General features: G+C 47.7%; 1 protein-coding gene across 1 annotated transcript in view; it reads left to right on the forward strand.

Moving 5' to 3' along the window:
* The window catches only part of TG (thyroglobulin), a 244,568-nt gene that overhangs the window by 113,813 nt on the left and 114,195 nt on the right, over positions 1-16,560 (forward strand). The window contains exons 37-38 of the mRNA XM_035011980.1: positions 14,136-14,270; positions 15,897-16,061. Of these exons, the coding sequence (XP_034867871.1) occupies positions 14,136-14,270; positions 15,897-16,061 (300 nt within the window). The remainder of the gene's footprint in view (positions 1-14,135; positions 14,271-15,896; positions 16,062-16,560) is intronic.

The raw sequence follows: 16,560 nt of genomic DNA on the forward strand, positions 1-16,560 counted from the left end.
ATTATGTCAATATGATATTTTACACAAGACTTTTCACATTTTAACAAGTGGATAAACCAGAAAACTTTTATTTCTCAGACCATTTAACAAGTATTTGGAGGAAATATTTTAAACAGGTTGCCTTTCCTAGAGCCCCTCGAGTCATTCTATGTAGCTGGCTATAAGTTAAACCATCCCTGAACGCAATCCATTGACAGTGGTAGATTTCCTTTAGTTTCATAGATTATAATAATATTAACTGTTGATTAAAAATAGTAATACTGTGTTATAAGTGCCTAATGCTATATAAAGCTTTGTTTCATTTTAATGATCCTTTGGTCATTCCTCATTTATTCTTCCCCACTGTTGAGTCTCTGCTAAATTCCCTGAGCTCCTTGGAGGAACTGGATTTGATTTATGATGGAAGCAGTCACCTTCCCTCCCATGTGTGCAAAGTCTAGGAGATGAGAGGGCCCAGCTCAGGAGCCAGGAGCAACTGAGAGGAGGCCTCAGTATGGATGAGTCCTCTGGCATTATGGGGGGCCAGTGGGGGATGAGTAGGGGACGGGGTCAGAGGACGGAAGGAGAAGACATCGGTGGTCTTGCTGTGATGGAGACAGAGGTGATGAGCTCTCTGCCACTGGAGTATTCAAGCATGTTGGAGATGCCCTTGCTGTGTGAGGAGTTGGCTTAAATGTCCTCTAAATTTCCCTTTGAGTTTTCTATTTTTTGAGATTCTAATTATTGGCTCAGTTATGCTTTAAGGTGTGGTTTTTGTTTTTCTGTTTTTGTGATAACTTACGCACAAGCAAGCAAGTTTTTGGCAGATATTTGTAGAAGTAGAAGCAGTGAAGCAGAGAGACCTTGGCTTTTGGTGAATCTGGGTTTCAATTCTAGTTCTGTTCTTAGTCTGTATGACCCAGGGCAAGTCACATCACTGCTCTGAGCCTGAGTGTCCTGAAGGCAGATTTCTTAATATCCCTGCATCCACAAGTGACTGTGAGATTTGGATGAAGTCACGGAGGGAAGCACAAAACACAGTGCCTGACACACACAGTATGTAACTGACAAGGTGACAGCCACAGCTGACCTTACTGTCACGGGAGTAAGAGGGTCTGAGTGCAGTCTCAGGGGTCTGACTTCCTGGGTCCAGAGCAACTGCGTGACCTGGGGCGAGGTGCCCACAGTCCAATCAGAGGTCAGACCAGCCTCTGCCTGATGCTCTTGTTCAGCGTCCCAAGAGAGATCTCTGCATTATTGGAATGACTTTGCTCAGCTCATGTTGGTTCTCCAGATGCATTTGTGCCCCCAAATTTCTGCAGTTTGACCCAGGACCTAGGATCACACATAATGACCTCAAGAAAGAGGAGTTCACATGCTCTCAGAAAACTCCATTATCGTCCCATCTTCCAGGTCGCCTTTGTATGTGGGGAGGATTTGAAGGGGTCCACTTGATATGAGTCAAACTTCTTAGAGAGAAATCAAATATAAATAACGTGAGCCTTTGAATTTTCAGTAGGAATTTTTCTGGTGATGAACTTAGTCATTTGTTAGGAGGACATAGAGGAAGTATTGCTCCAAGTCTGGTTTCATGTGTATGTGTTTTTCTTAGTTAGAAATTTTCTCCAGCAGTGTCTTTGAAGTTGGTGTAAAAGATGATTACTCACCAACCCGCAGTTCATAACCTCAACAGATGTTGGACCATTTTAGATGTTTCTGGAAATCTCTGCCTGTGAAGTGCATGCCACTAAAGGGAACCACTTTATGTTTGAAGTTGAGCCATGAGGAGAAAGGGGTAGCTGTGGGGAAGTGGGGACTGGGAGGGGCAGTCTTGGTCAAGTCTTTGGTTTGCCAGCCATGAGCTGTGACCGTGACCATGTCATTCACCACCTCTGAGCTCCAGTTCAGTCCCTCAAAAAATAGTAATATTAATACAACTAATGCACATAGTGATTAAATCTTAGATTTGAATGAAATGTTCCATAAACTGGAATGCACCACATACAAGTGAGATATTATTAAATTGGTGGACCATTAATTGTTTCTTAGGTGATTAATTGATCCATTTATCTACTCGTTCAATAATTATTTACTGAGGTCTTGTGGTATGTGAGTAATTATAGTATTAATCTTTACAGAGATAAAAAAAAGAATCAGTATCCCATTTCTTCTTTGTTAATTAAGGAACTTCATTAATTAAATCATTAAGTACACATTTATGAATTGGGCAGTCCATGCAAAATTGTGATATTATTATTCCTGTTTAGCACATGAAACCATTAATAAATGCCACCTACAACTATATTACTACTTTTATATACTATTAAGAGAGGTCTTGGAGAAGCAATGGAAACTGAGGCAGAGTTTTTGATCCCCAGGAGCTCATGATTTAACAGAGAGATTGAAAACAAGGAAATTGCAATGTCGTGTGTTTGTTGAAGTGTAGACATATTAGTGGGACAGGTTGGTGGCAGTGGAGGTAGGAGCTTTAGAAGGGTTTGCATAGGAAGTGACATCTGATTGTGTCTTTAAGGATGATATGAGTTCATCATATGAATACACTGACTTCATCTTTTTTAAAGATTTTATTTATTCATAAGAGACAGAGAGAGAGAGAGAGAGGCAGAGGGACAAGCAGGCTCCCTGCTGAGCAGGGAGCCCGATGCGGGACTTGATCCCAGGACCCTGGGATCATGACCTGAGCCAAAGGCAGACACTTAACCATCTGGGCCACCCAGGCGCCCAACACTGACTTCATTTTGTAAGTGCATGTTGAATGAAAGGAGTAGTGAACAAAGTCCTGCAGCATAGAGTGATTTGCTAGACCACCAGACATGAGTTTAGGGTGGTAGGGAGTAGTAGATGAGAGATGTGGCTGAGGAGGTAGGTAAGGGAGGCAGCAGACAGATTGGGAGGAAGTTTGGAGGCCATGTTTTTGCTAGAAATTCAGATGGGATGTGTTACCCCAGAGAGAGTACCCACTTACAATGGTAGAATCTGAAATTTAGACTTAAAAGAACATTTATTTTAACTTTCCTTCTATAATGTCCTTTCTAGATGGACATTCGGTCTACTTGCACACCAGTCACGGGCAACGTTTAACGTTTCAGGTTCGACAGTCTCACGGGTAGTGGTGCTAAGTTCCAAGACAGAAAATGTAAGAAGGGAACCAGTTAAAGATGTTGGGTAAGGATGGAAGTAAGAGTAAGCTTTCAGCTTTCAATATGCTGAGTTTGTGATGCCTCGGGGTATCTGCTTAGAAGGGTCCAGTAAACATGGACTGTGTCAGCATGGGGCTTGGACGAAGCTCCTGGCCTGGAGATAATGTGATAATCATCAGTGTGTCAGTATTTTAAGTCATGGGGAGAGTGAGATCACCGTGGAGAGTGTGTTGGATATAAAGAGTAAAGGTCAAGGGCAGACCCCTGAGGAATAGCAGCAGTGAAGGGAAGAGCAGAAGAGAAGCCAGAGGAGCAGTAGGAAGGTATTGGGGTGCTGGCGATGCGGGGTGTCATGGAGACCAGGGGAGGGAGACGTGACTGGCAATTTCAAGGAAGATGGGACTGGACTGCAGACATTCATTGGGTTAGTCATGGAAGGCACTTTGCAAATGTACTGGGATGAGGAGAGAGAAAAAAACCCCAAAACTATAGAGTAGTGATTTGAGAAAGTGGAAACTACAAACTTTTCCCAAGAATGTTGGCTCTGAAGAAAAAGAGAGAATGAAATTGACAGCTAAAAAAGAAGGGGGCACATTTGGTGGCAACCATCCATTTTAGGTCATGAGCCTGGGTGGCTCAGTTGGTTAAGCATCTGACTTCGGCTCGGGTCATGATTCCAGTGTCCCGGGATTGAGCCCCGTGTTGGGCTCCCTGCTCAGCGGGGAGCCTGCTTCTCCCTCTCCCCCTGCTTGTGCTCTCTCACTTACTCTCTCTCTCTCAAATAAATAAATAAAATCTTAAAAAAACCCCACAAAAAACAGAGAACAACTATGGACAGCGAAGCCTAAAATATTTATTATCTGGCCTCTAACCGAAAAATCTTGCTGGCCCCTGGCCTGGCCTGAAGATTTGTTGTCTTCTCTGTGCTTCATCCCAAGTCCCTGAATTACTTCAGTGTGTCTTTTCTGGGCCTCCCGGGCCACTTTTCAGAAGCTATGGCCCACTGTGTGACAGTCTTGACCAGGGAGGTGAGGGGGTGGCAACAGTCCTATCAGGACTCCTGACGTTCATGATTTGGTTGGAAGTGCCCTGTTTCAGAAGCGACAGCATAGAGGGCTTCATGCATAGAACAACATGGCACAGAGCAACATGGCTCTGGCTTTGGAGGCTACGACACAGGGAGTCAAATCTTTAATACATCTTATTGAGCATCTATTGTGCACCCAACATTTTGCAGAGATTGATCCATTCAGCCCTCACCCTGTGTCCAGAGCCCACTGACTTCGTGCCATGACACATATCAAGGATGATGACCTCTGCATTCAGATAACGAGGTGAGAGGACCAGCCCTAGCTGCCTGCACTCTGCGCCCAACCCCCCCGGAAGGCTAGAGACATCAGTAGCCGACTGCGACCCTCGACAGGTGTCACGACTGTTCCAGTACATAGATTAAGACAAGATAACTTTTAAAACTTAGAGTGTACGGGTGCCTCATTGGCTTAGTCGTTAAGCGTCTGCCTTTGGCTCAGGTCATGATTCCAGAGTCCCAGGATCGAGCCTCGTGTCCGGCTCCCTACTCAGCAGGGATTCTGCTTCTCCCTCTCCCTCTGCTCCTCTCCCATCTCATGCTCTCTCTTCTCTCTCTCTCTCTCTCTTGCTCACTCTCTCAAATAAATAAATAAAATCTTAAAAACAAAACAAAACACTTAGAGTGTAATTTACCCAAAGTCAGATTTGGCAGTAGGCAGAAGCAAGAGTCAGCCAGGCAGGGTGCCTCCAGAATGACCCCTCTTTTTTTTAAGACTTTTTATTTATTTATTTGTCAGAGAGAGAGAGCGAGAGAGAAAGGAGAGAGCACAAGCAGGGGGAGGAACAGAGGGAGAGGGAGAGGGAGAGGGAGAAGCAGGCTCCCCACGGAGCAGGGAGCCAGATGTGGAACTCGATCCCAGGACCCTGAGATCATAACCTGAGCAGAAGGCAGACACTTAACCAACTGAGCCACCCAGGCGCCCCCAGAATGACCCCCCTTTAAAGCATGCAGCGACACCTCTCTGGTTCACGCCTGTGAACATGGCTGTTCGTGGACGAAATAGAACAACACAGTAGCACATTGCAGCGTGTCTAGTAAAGAGGAAATACTTAATATTCTTATTAGCCATTGGAATATGTATGGTTTTACATGGTAAGAATTACCATCAGGATTGGCATTTCCATGGCAGAGCACAAGAGTGAGGCACATCAGGGAAAGGATGTTTTTACTGACTATTCACTCACTGTATGTCTGTTAGGGTGGCCATAGCAAAATGCCACCAACTGGGAAGTCCAAGATCAAGGTGTTGGCAGGTGGTTCCTTCGGGGGGCCACAGGGGAAGCCTCTGTTCCATAACCATCTCCTTGGCTTGTAGACGGCTATCTTCTCTTCTCTCTGTGTCTTCACACCATCTTCCTTGTATGTGCCACTCTGTGTCCAAACTCCCCCCTTTTTCTTTCTTTTTTTATTTTTTTAAAGACTTTATTTATTTGACAGAGAGAGACAGAGAGAGAGGGAACATAAGCAGGGGGAGTGGGAGAGGGAGAAGCAGGCTTCCCGCCAAGCAGAGAGCCCAAAACGGGGCTCGATCCCAGGACCCTGGAATCATGACCTGAGCCAAAGGCAGATGCTTAACCGACTAAGCCACCCAGGTGCCCCTCCCCTTTTTCTAAGGACACCAGTCATTTTGGATTAGGGACCATTCTAATGATCTCACTTTAACTTGATTACCTCTGCAAAGACCCTATCTCCAAAAAAGGTCACATTCTGAACTTCTGGGGCTTAGGACTTCAAAGTATGAATCTTGAGGGGACACATTTGAACCCACAAGACTCTCTGTCATCTGTCTACTAAGCTCTGCAGATGCAAAGGGAAAGATAAGGCATGCTGGCTGGAGAGCTAAAAAAAAAAAATGGGTATTTGAAGGCTGAACAGAAGTAAATATGTCTCTAGGTATTTTTTTAGTGTTATAAATGCCAAAAGAGGCCTGGTAGGGTTTGCTGTAAGTGTAAGGCATTTCTCTCTGAAGAAGTCCTGGACCAACAGGCAGCTCTGGGCCCATTTTTATCTTTCAAGTGATCATAAGATAACAAGGATCTCTCTTTTTCTCTCCCTCTCTCTGTGATCAAAAGAACATCTGCATTTTTGTTTGTTTGTTTGTTTTTGTGGGTACTAACAAAGCAGACCAGCCCAGTATGACGGGGTTTTCATTTAAAAGACAGTGTCTGATGAGAAATCAGGATGTCTGGCTGTTAGTCCCGTCCCATAACGACAGCACGCAGGGGTCTTCCCACCAGTGGGTACTTGTGACCACGAAGCTGTGGAAACAGGATCAGGGAGTATGTTAGAGGCTTCTTACATTCACCATCGAGGTGGCTTGCTGGTGCCTGAAACACTCTTGGAGCAGGTGTTCAAGAGGCTTCCAGCATGGATGTTTTGCCCCAGCCAGCCAACCTGGGCATATGGAGACCACCTCCGGTGTTCCCTGTGCTCTCTCCGTATTCCCTGCTCAGCACTTCGATAAGTGCCGAGGGGCTGAAAGGAAGTCTGTTTGGTTCTGACTGCGAGAGGAAGAGGAAGAATCCTGTGGGCTTTGGGATGTTTTAGAGCTTGCACTCATTATTAGCTCTATTCTTGGTGATTCTTAAGAAAATGATAAGATCTTTGCATTTAAAAAAAATGGGTCCGTGATTATTTTAATGTTGGAGAGGCATGGGCTATTGGTTTGACGTTTCTGCACTTTGATGTGCTTTAGAAACACCAGGAAGCACTTCCCCAGTTTTGAAGGGAGAAGGAGGAGGGCCAGAGCGGGAACTTTGTCCAGATGCCCAGCCAGGCAGCAACAGACCTGTCCCTTCTGCAGTGGCCTAGATCTGCAGTCATGTGTGTATGTGTGTGTGTGTGCGTGCACGCATGTGTGTCTCCGGCTAGGGATCAGGCTGGGGTTAAAGCTATTTTTAATGGTTGAAATATCTCTGAGCCTTGAAATCAAAACCAACATTTCCTCCTTTAATTGGTATCTGGAAAGGAAGACAGGAAGACAGGAAGGAAGACGGGAAGGAAGGAAGAAAGGAAGGAAGGAAAGAAGGGAGGAAGGAAGGGAGGGAGGGAGGGAGGAAGGAAGGGGAGGAAGGAGGAAAGAAGAAAAAGGATGAAACATGATTTTTCCATGTATTTGAAAATAGTCTAGTGATTTTGGTTTTACTTAGTCTACGTTAAAGGGGAATACAGTGCTTTCTGGAAGGGAGCCCTAGTACCTCGATATTCCAGGAGGCCGGTCCATGCCAAGGTCGCAGCCCATGCTGCCCCAGAGTCACGAGGGGCCCACCCTGCCGCCACCCTCCCACCTGCTTCTCTGGCCCTCCGCCCGCCCTCCACTCTGCCGTCACCCGCCCTCAGCAGCTCTGCGGTGCGCGGTGGAATACGAGGCCGTACGGCCGACCTGGGGTCAAATGCTGATTTGCTGTCTCTGAGCTGTGTGGCCTTGGGCACGCCTTTGGCCTTCTCTGGGACTCACTTTTCTCTTCTGTAAAGGGATAATGTTGCTCGTCTCAGTAAAGTACTGTAAGATGGAATCAGATCAGCTTGAATTCCCAAGCTTGTAACGTCTGCCCACTGGATGGTGGCACGTGTGGCCGGTCCGTACCATCGTGGAGGACAGAGGCTGCATGACTTTCCCTTCGGGGCCACCCATGTCCCCTGTGCTGAGGGACTGGCGGGGTCACTCACCTCGGGGGGGCATGTTCTCCTCCCGGGCCTTAGGACCTGGTGGTGAGCCATCTCAGACTTAGGTCGTCTGTATAGTACAGAAGAGTTGCCCAGACTCTTCCCGACCACAATGCAGGGTGTGGGTCAGAGGGTCAGAGAGAGAGCATTTGTCCCTGGGAAGGAGGGTTGATCTGTCTGTCACTACCTCACTGAGGAGGTCCCAGGCTCTTGTGAGGCAGAGGGGTCCGCACAGCCCCTGACCCCACTCCCCCTTGACTGTGAGGAATGCCCTGTGACCTTGGGGAATGCCGCTGTGATCTTTCTTCCTTGTGGCTCCGTGTCCCTATCTGATGTGTTAGGTGTCTGTGTGAGAGTGGGGAGCACCAGGCCCACCCTATAAAAGGGGGGGGTGCGATGCAGCTGGATACCTCCATGGACATGCCCTGCCCCCCCCCCCAACCCGGTTTGTTGTTTACCCAAGGATGGCCGGCAGTGAGTGCTGCAATCAGATTGGAAGGGGACCCGGCCCCAGTGTGACGGTGGCCTGTGAGGGGCGAGACTGGCCAGAGGGAGGCCCGTCTGGGTCTCAGTTACTGGAGTGTCAGTAGGTGGAGTGGAGTTGGGGAAGCCGCAATCTGGAAGGGAAAGGGACGGTTCTAAGAGGGGCCGAGTCAGCAGAAGGGACGGGACAAGGTGAGGCCGTAGGACCGTAGGATTTCTGGGTGGGACACAGTTGGGGGGGCATATCCTGACAAGACAGAACATGGTGTGGGGGTCAACAGTAGGTTCAGGGGCCGAGAGGGTTTCGTTTTGTGTTGTGTTGAGCTCTTGAAACCTTGTTGCTATATTCAGCAGCATGTCTGCTGTGGAAACTGAGGCCCAGCGACTAGTCAGACAGGCCCACTGCCCAGTTCCACTGTGCCTATGACCAGACCGAGGAGTCAGAGGGCCAGAGGGCAGAGGATGAGGGGCATCTGGGCAGGCAGCAAGGTGTCCTGGGGCCAGGCTGGGGTGGGGCAAAGGGAAGCAGGGATCTGGCAGAAGTCAGGACATCACTGGCTCCTATACCACTTGGGGACCCCCCCCCAGTACTTGGATGAGGCTCAGCCCTCCGTAGTTCTGAGAAGACAGTGACCAAAATGCAGCGAGAAGCCCCAGCTTGACCCAGAGGCCCTGTGAGTGGCTCTGTTCACTAAGCTTCCCACCCCCGTGCCCGCCAGTCCCGATCACTACCACACCAGGAGGAGGACAGCATGATCGTCCCATTTGGCTGTTGAAAAATCAGAGGCTCGGAGAGGAGGAGTCACCGGGCTGGGGGATGGGGAGCTGGGATAAACTCAGGGAAGCAGGCTGCTCTACCATGTATGTCTCATTCATGACCTACACTCAGAGCCAACCATTCCTTAGAGCTGCTTGATGTGTTCACTCATCCTCTGGTTTCTGGCAATTTCAGGGGCAGGCCTATGACCCCCTGCATTCTCCCCTGCCCAGCAGTGGCTCCTGGGGGCTGCAGAGTCTAGCACAGTTCAAGAGCATGCACTTGGCACTGCAGGGCAGCGAAGTCCTGGGTATCCCGGGAGGCATCTGTTCTTACCAGACTGGACAGTCATTTTAGAGGAGCCAACCATCCCCTTCTCCTCTGATCACTTCCCCCTCATGCTCCCCTTTCCCCCTGCTCTGGAGGAAAGGACTAGTTTCCTGAGGCCTGACTCAAAGGGTCTCAAAGTAAAGGGCCTGATGAGCTCATTTATACCATGTCCGGGCTCACGTGTCATTCACTGGGAGGCATTGTGTTTATTAGACATGCAGAGCAAGGGCAATGTTTAACACAAAGATGTGATTTTTTAAAGAATCGCGTTTCTCAGAGTAGTTAAGGAACTTACCCAAGGACACACAGCATCAGGCTGAGTGAATTTTGAATGCAGAAGCTATTTCTCCATCACTTATGGCCAAATCAAAAGAAACCAAAAGGAATATTTTAGAGACTGTGTCAGGCAATTGTTCTCTACTTGGTTGTGTGTCAGAGTCACCTAGAAAGGGAATAAGGAGCACAGAGGCCTCGGCTTGTTGATGTGGGGACCGTGCCTGAGCTCTGGAATTTATACCAAATTCTTTGAGTGACTCTAATATTCACCAAAGGTTGAGAATTACTCATGGGAAGTAGGAAGGATTCCAAACTTTTTAGCTAGTTAGCTTTTTTTTCCAGGCTTCCACCTCTTTTTGCTTGCAGATACAGTACCTGGAATATAGAAAGAGTTGTTGAGTAAATGGGCAAATACAGAACTAAATTGGTTACTACAGAGGTCTGCCTGGCCACACCTTCCCCAAGGCAGGTCACTTACATCCACAATCTAGATCGGGCCCCATTTCACAGAGAGGAGCCTGTCTTTTGACCACGTCTGCGAGTTACATTGAGTCGGTTCAGGATCCTGTTAGAAAATAAACGCACGCAAATACATAGCTTTCCTCTACGCCAACAATAACTCTTTTAAAAATATAATGGGGAAAAAAATTCCATTCTGTTCTTCATGACAGCAAACATGAAACATAATAAAATCTAAAATCTTTTTCTCAAGTTAGTTTTTAACTTTAAGGACATTCCAATTAATATCCCAAAGGAGCTTTTAATGAAACTTGATAAAACGGCTTTGAATTTCATCTGGTAGAATAAATACCCAAAAATAGCCAAGGAATATTTTATAAAAAGAAATAACATGGGAAGACTTTTACCATTTGCTGGTAAAATGTATTACACAGTGACTAGTTTAAGCAGTGTGAGGGTTGAGCTAGAATTTACAAAGAAATGAATGAAAAACACAAGGTTGGGGCAGCTCGGGGGCTCAGTCGGTTAAGCATCTGCCTTTGGCTCAGGTCATGATCCCCGGGGTCCTGGGGTGGAGCCATCGCTCAGCGGGGAGCCTGCGTCTCCCTCTCCCTGTGCCCTTCCCCCTGCTTGAGCTCTCTCTCTCTCTCAGTCAAATAAATAAATAAAATCTTAAAAAAAAAAAAGAAAAACACAAGGTTGACAAAATTCATTTATATATAAGTACTTAATATATGATGAACATAGCATTTCAAATTCAAGGGGAGATGATTTTTTTTAAAGTAAATGATGCTGGCATTGCAATCTATAAAGTGTATTTTAAACAAAAGAAACCAAACGAACACTAAAGAATATGGCACAGAGGGCACCCACTGGGCAGGCCTGAAAGCTGCTACCACAGGAGAGGAGAGCTGGTCGTGTAGTAAAGCCTGGTTTCTGAACCCGGAGGAGCTGGGCTCAAGCCCAGGCCCAGCCTCATAGCAGCTAAGCCCTTCGGGGGTGTTCCTGGATCCTGTGAATGCTAAATGCAATGGTGTTGCCCGTCTCTTGGCAAATCGTAAACTCCCCTGAAATGCTACTGAGATGTCTAGCTTTCATACTTTACCAGGGTTTTACATTCACAAAGAACTTGTTCTCAGAATTTGCATGAGATGCATGAACCCCAGATGTTGGATTCTGCACACCAGCCGTGGCTCGTCCCAGGGTCCCTGCCAGCTGGGGGAGAGGGACGGGGAAAGGGTGTGGCAGAGACTTGGCTCCAGGCCCTGGGATGGCGACAGACGAGCCGACTCTCACTTTGGAGACGAAGTGCACCCTTCAATTATAGCGCTTTCCCCCAGACATCAAGCTAAGCACGGAGTGCGGCCAAGGCTTCCATTTTAAGACCATAATTGGCAACTTAGGTCCTAAAACCCCATTGTATGTCTTCTGTGAAATTGCAGTGTCCCCACTATCTAAAAATATGCAGTTTTGTCATGCTGCAGAAATGCCACTTGAACTGACCATGAAAATAGTAACACGTGGAGGATGCTTAAGATAATGAAAGCCCAGCGTCTGTTGTGGGGAAGCCAGAACCCGAGGTCAGAAAGACGTGGCTCCAGATTCTGAGGATGGCCCCACAGTTCCAGGACAAGTATGGGGGTTCTCCTTCTCTGGCTGAGTCCATCAGAAATCTGGCAACATTATTTGGCACCTTCTTTGGATAAACCCTTTTTTTCTTTCTTGTTTCTTTCTTTTTTTAATATTTTTTATTTTAAAAAGATTTTATTTATTCATTTGACAGAGAGAGTGAGAGAGTGCATAAGCAGGGGGAGCTGCAGGGAGCCCAACGTGGGGCTCCATCCCAGGACCCCAGGATCATGACCTGAGCTGAAGGCAGACTCTTAACCGACTAAGCCAGCCAGGCACCTTTCTTTCTTCTCCTTCTCCTTCTTCTCCTTCTTCTTCTTCTTTCTTCTTCTTCTTTTTTTAAATGAAGAAGAAAAAGGCGCAGTGCTAGTTTGTTTGCTACTTTATTTACCATTCTAATTTTAGTGCTCTGGGCGTCAAAGGCAGGTTTGAGATAAAAATGACAGCCTTCCCCATATAGCTAAGAGCATGGCACTGTCCAAGACAAAGACCCTTTCCTACCTGGGGAGAATTTTCCAGAAAGGGTGCTCAGGTATTTAGGAAGCTCAGAAGGGATGGAAGGAGCGCTGGCTTGTTGCCAAGAGGGCTGGTTCTGTCTCCGGCTTGGTCATAGTCAGCTCTGTGTTCTTGGAAAGCCGCGGAACCTCTCCCAGCTTCTGACCCCTCCTTTGTGAGGGAGGACTTACGTACGGCTCCTACCCTACCACTCATCTGGAGCTCGGAGCTCCCTTGTGGGGATCAGCCGTCAGGACAGTTTGCAGAGGAGGACCCTGAGACAGTGGAGTAACAACCTTAAAGCGCTTAGCTGATAAGTGGAGCACTTTGTCAACTGCAAAGTGCCGCATCTACATCTACGTTTGCCATGCTGTTCTGCCAGACACGAAGGAAATGCTCACGGATATTTATTATAAGGATACACTCCTGTGGTCTTCTGAAAAAAATCAAAAACAGAAAGAAAAAGTAAATAAGTACCTAGATTTATCTCCATGAACTCTAAATGACACTCTCACTGAACAGATCTCGAGAGTGCTAGAATCAGGAGATTCTATGTCAGGAGGCAGCATTTTGCTGCCTTCCATGCTCTTTGTGGCCAGAAGAATGCACCCACCCACCCAGACCCGCAGTCCTCCCTCAGAGGGGAAGATCAAGGTCCCTGTTCAGGGTCCCCTCTGTCCTCACAGGGACACCGGTGCTCTGGCAGGACTCTGTACCTGCGCCAAGCCATCTGTCTGGCAGCTGCACCTGGACATCCCTCCCTGTCTGTGGAACAAGTGTGCAGATGGTGGGAGGCCGCCCCATGGAGCCAGGAGGGCACAGGCTCTGTGCATGCAAAGACCCAGTTTCACTCCTGCTCCGCCCCCGAAGAATGGCACTCTCTGGGGCAAGCTTCATTTCATTCGTCTTCTTAGCTGCTGTTTTCCAGGAAACAAACTCAGTGATGGAGATTTGCATGCAGGAAGTTTCAGGCGCAGGGCTCGTGGGAGCGGCCCCTGTAAGGAAGTGAGGGGGCAGGAATGAGCAGGGGGAGAAGCAGAACTTCCACGCCAACCAAACCCCCTGGCCCTGTGGATCCCATGGTGAGCTCTGAAGCTGGGCTGGCTCTGCAGGGTTGTCCCATCTTGAGGCAGGTGGCTGGGCCTTTGCATACCCATATGGACTAGTGTTTGGCCACAGGCTGACCCTGGGAGGGGAAGCAGCTCGCCTCGACCATAGGCAGTTCCTGGAGGGGACTAGGCTGGGAGCCTCCGAACAGCAACTTCCCAACGCTGGGGAAATGAGAGGCTGGGACCTGAAAGGCGGCCTAGACAGCATACCACAGCATCCGCTGTGGAGGACAATGATCTTTTCTCCATTGGAGGGCTGGGGGAGGATTTGGTGACGTGGTGTCTGGGAAGCCCTACATACAGCACCACACGACAACACGGATACATCTGCAATTATCACTGTCACTTAGCTTCATTCTGATGATTGCATTGTAACACCTGTATTATGATGCTCGCCTTACCTTGTTTACTTCTCTCCCATTCTACCCTGAGCTGCTTAGTAGAAACAGCCATGCTTTTTTTTTTTTTTTTTGAACCTTTGTATCCGTAGGCTTGAGCACAGAACTTGGCTCATAAAGAACTCTGAATAAATCACTGTAGAATGGGAGTATAAATCAAGGAATGGGGTCTCATGAGAATGGAGGCCACAAGGAGGATGGCCTGGGGCTGCTTTTTCGGGGCATGAGGTGACACCCCATTATCTTCATCATCAAAACAGGTGAAAGCTGTGTGTGACTGATGTCCCCTGCTCTCTCTCCTAGTCGCTCTGGGATCATGGCAGTCCCTGGCCCCCTCTGTAGTAGTTGTTGACCCGTCCTTCAGGAACTTCGATGTTGCCCACATCAGCACTGCTGCCACCAGAGACTTCTCTGATGCCAGAGACTTCTGTTTGTTTGGTAAGGGGAGTTTCCCATCGCTCCTCCACCCCCAGGGAGGGTGGTTGATTGGGATGGGGCCTCACAGAGTGCTGTTCAAGCTCCTGATCTCAGAAACACATGGGAGACCCCAAGATGATCTGGAGTGCCAGGGAAGGAAGGGATGAACCTGGGGACAAGACCCTGGGTGGGCCCTCCTGTGCCGTCTCCTCATCCTCCTGCAGGGGCAGCCCATAGTCAAGGTCTCCAAGGGGAGAAGCCAGCCAGAAAGTGAGCAACATTGAGCCAGGGTCAGAAGACAATGAGAGGGAGGATCTAGAGGGCTAGTCTGAGACACAGGAGATGAGCAGAAGTGGTAAGAGCTGTCCTCAGATTATAGGTGGGCCATCGTGGCAAGGAAGAAATATAGTTGTCCTGGCCAGGTTCTTGGGGCAAAGCTAAGACCTATGGGTAAAACTCAAATTTCAAGAGACATTTTTCAATGCAATATAAAGAAGTTTCTAATAGACAAATCTGTCCACAGATGCATACTTCTTTCAGAGGGTTTCCAGTCACTGGTATTTAAACAAAAGTTAGATAACAACTTGATAGAGATGGTCTACAAAGATTTTAACCTCTGCAAGAGCCTGAGATTGGATAACATTCATATTCCTCCAATTCTCTGATTCCATGAATCACCTCACCTACAAGGTTGGGTAACAATATGCAAATCTTACAGGAGAGGCATGTATGGATGTACAGGTTGTGCACTGCACAACTCTGGGTGCTGCCATAGCACAGACTGGGCTATGAATAAGGTCTTTACACAGTTCACAGCTTGCCCAAGTGACTGAGTCAACACCATCTTCACAGCCGTTCTTAGGACTGAAAATCCTGAATGCTATGAATAATGTAAATTATCTAATGCAGGACCTGGTACACATGGGAAAGTACATAATCCCTGGTGGAAAATAGTGGGTATGATGGGGGAGCTGGAAAGGGAGATGAGGCTGAAGAAGAAGGCAAGGGCTGGAGCATGGAGAGCCTTGTCTGGTATGACTTAATCCTAAGGCCAATGGGGAGCCATGGAGTTGCTTCAAACAAGGGAATGTCAAGAGCACATTTGTGAATTAAATAAACTATCAAAAACCCGATTTTTGTGTGGAAAATAGATTGATGGGAGAGGTAGGTTCCCCCCAACCCCAATTCTAGTTCCAGCCCCTGCCACAGTGCCAGGGATGTATTGTAGGTGCTCCAGTGAATAAGTAAGTGATTGCATAGATGGATGGATGCATGTGTGGATAGATGAATGCATGGATGGATAGATGGATGCATGGTTGTATAGATTGATGCATGGATGGATAAATGGATGGATGGATGGATAGATGGATGGGTGAATGGATAAATAGACGGATGGAGACATCCTTCTCCATGGATGCCTGGGTATACAGATGGAAGAATGCATAATTGGATGGATGGATGGATGCACTGATACATGATTAGATGGATAGATTGATAGGTGCATGGATTCATAGATGCATGACTGGATGAATGGGTGGACTGACGGATGAATAGGTGATGCATGGATTCAAGGATTCATGATGGGATGGATGCATGGCTGAGATGCCATCTCTGAAGCCCAAGCCTCACTCTCCTCTTATTCTGTAGAATGCTCCCGTCACCAGGCCTGCCTCGTCACCACTCTGCAGACCCGACCTGGTGCTGTGAGGTGTGTCTTCTATGCTGATGCCCAGATCTGCACACACAGCCTGCAGGCCCAGAACTGCCGACTTCTGCTCCGTGAGGAGGCCACCCACATCTACCGGAAGCTGAGTGAGTCCCAGCCTGTGCTTTAGCGGTTCTTTTGGAGAGCCTGGGTATAGCTGGGAGGGACCGTTTGAGTGTGTGGTGACTTGTGGGCGGTGGCTTTTGAGGTTCTTTAGGAAAAATTGGCCAAAGTTACCTTGGGCTAGGTGGCATTCATTTGGGAGGGACTAAAGGAAGGTGAAGATCCTACTTCTAAGCTAGAGCTTCTCTGCACCACCTTTATTCATTTATTTGAGTTATGGAAGCCATTTGGTCTTTGAGTTTCTTAGTAAAATAACTAAATAGGCCATTTTTTGTTGACATTTTATAGTTTAGCAAGTTCTGTCACATGCCTTATCTCAAATGGTCCTCACACAAATCCTGTGAGGTGGGAAGATAAGGGTTTTATCCCCATCTTAGAGATCAAGAGACTCTGGCCCAGAGAAGTTACTTCTCTGATTTCTCCCAGCTAGTGATGATAGAATGGGAGCTTGGAGCCAGGACTCCTATCTCTAGATACAATCTG

This window comes from Mirounga leonina, unplaced genomic scaffold (assembly GCF_011800145.1).
Source record: "Mirounga leonina isolate KUSES-001 unplaced genomic scaffold, KU_Mleo_1.0 Mir_165, whole genome shotgun sequence".
NCBI classification, from domain to species: Eukaryota; Metazoa; Chordata; class Mammalia; order Carnivora; family Phocidae; genus Mirounga; species Mirounga leonina.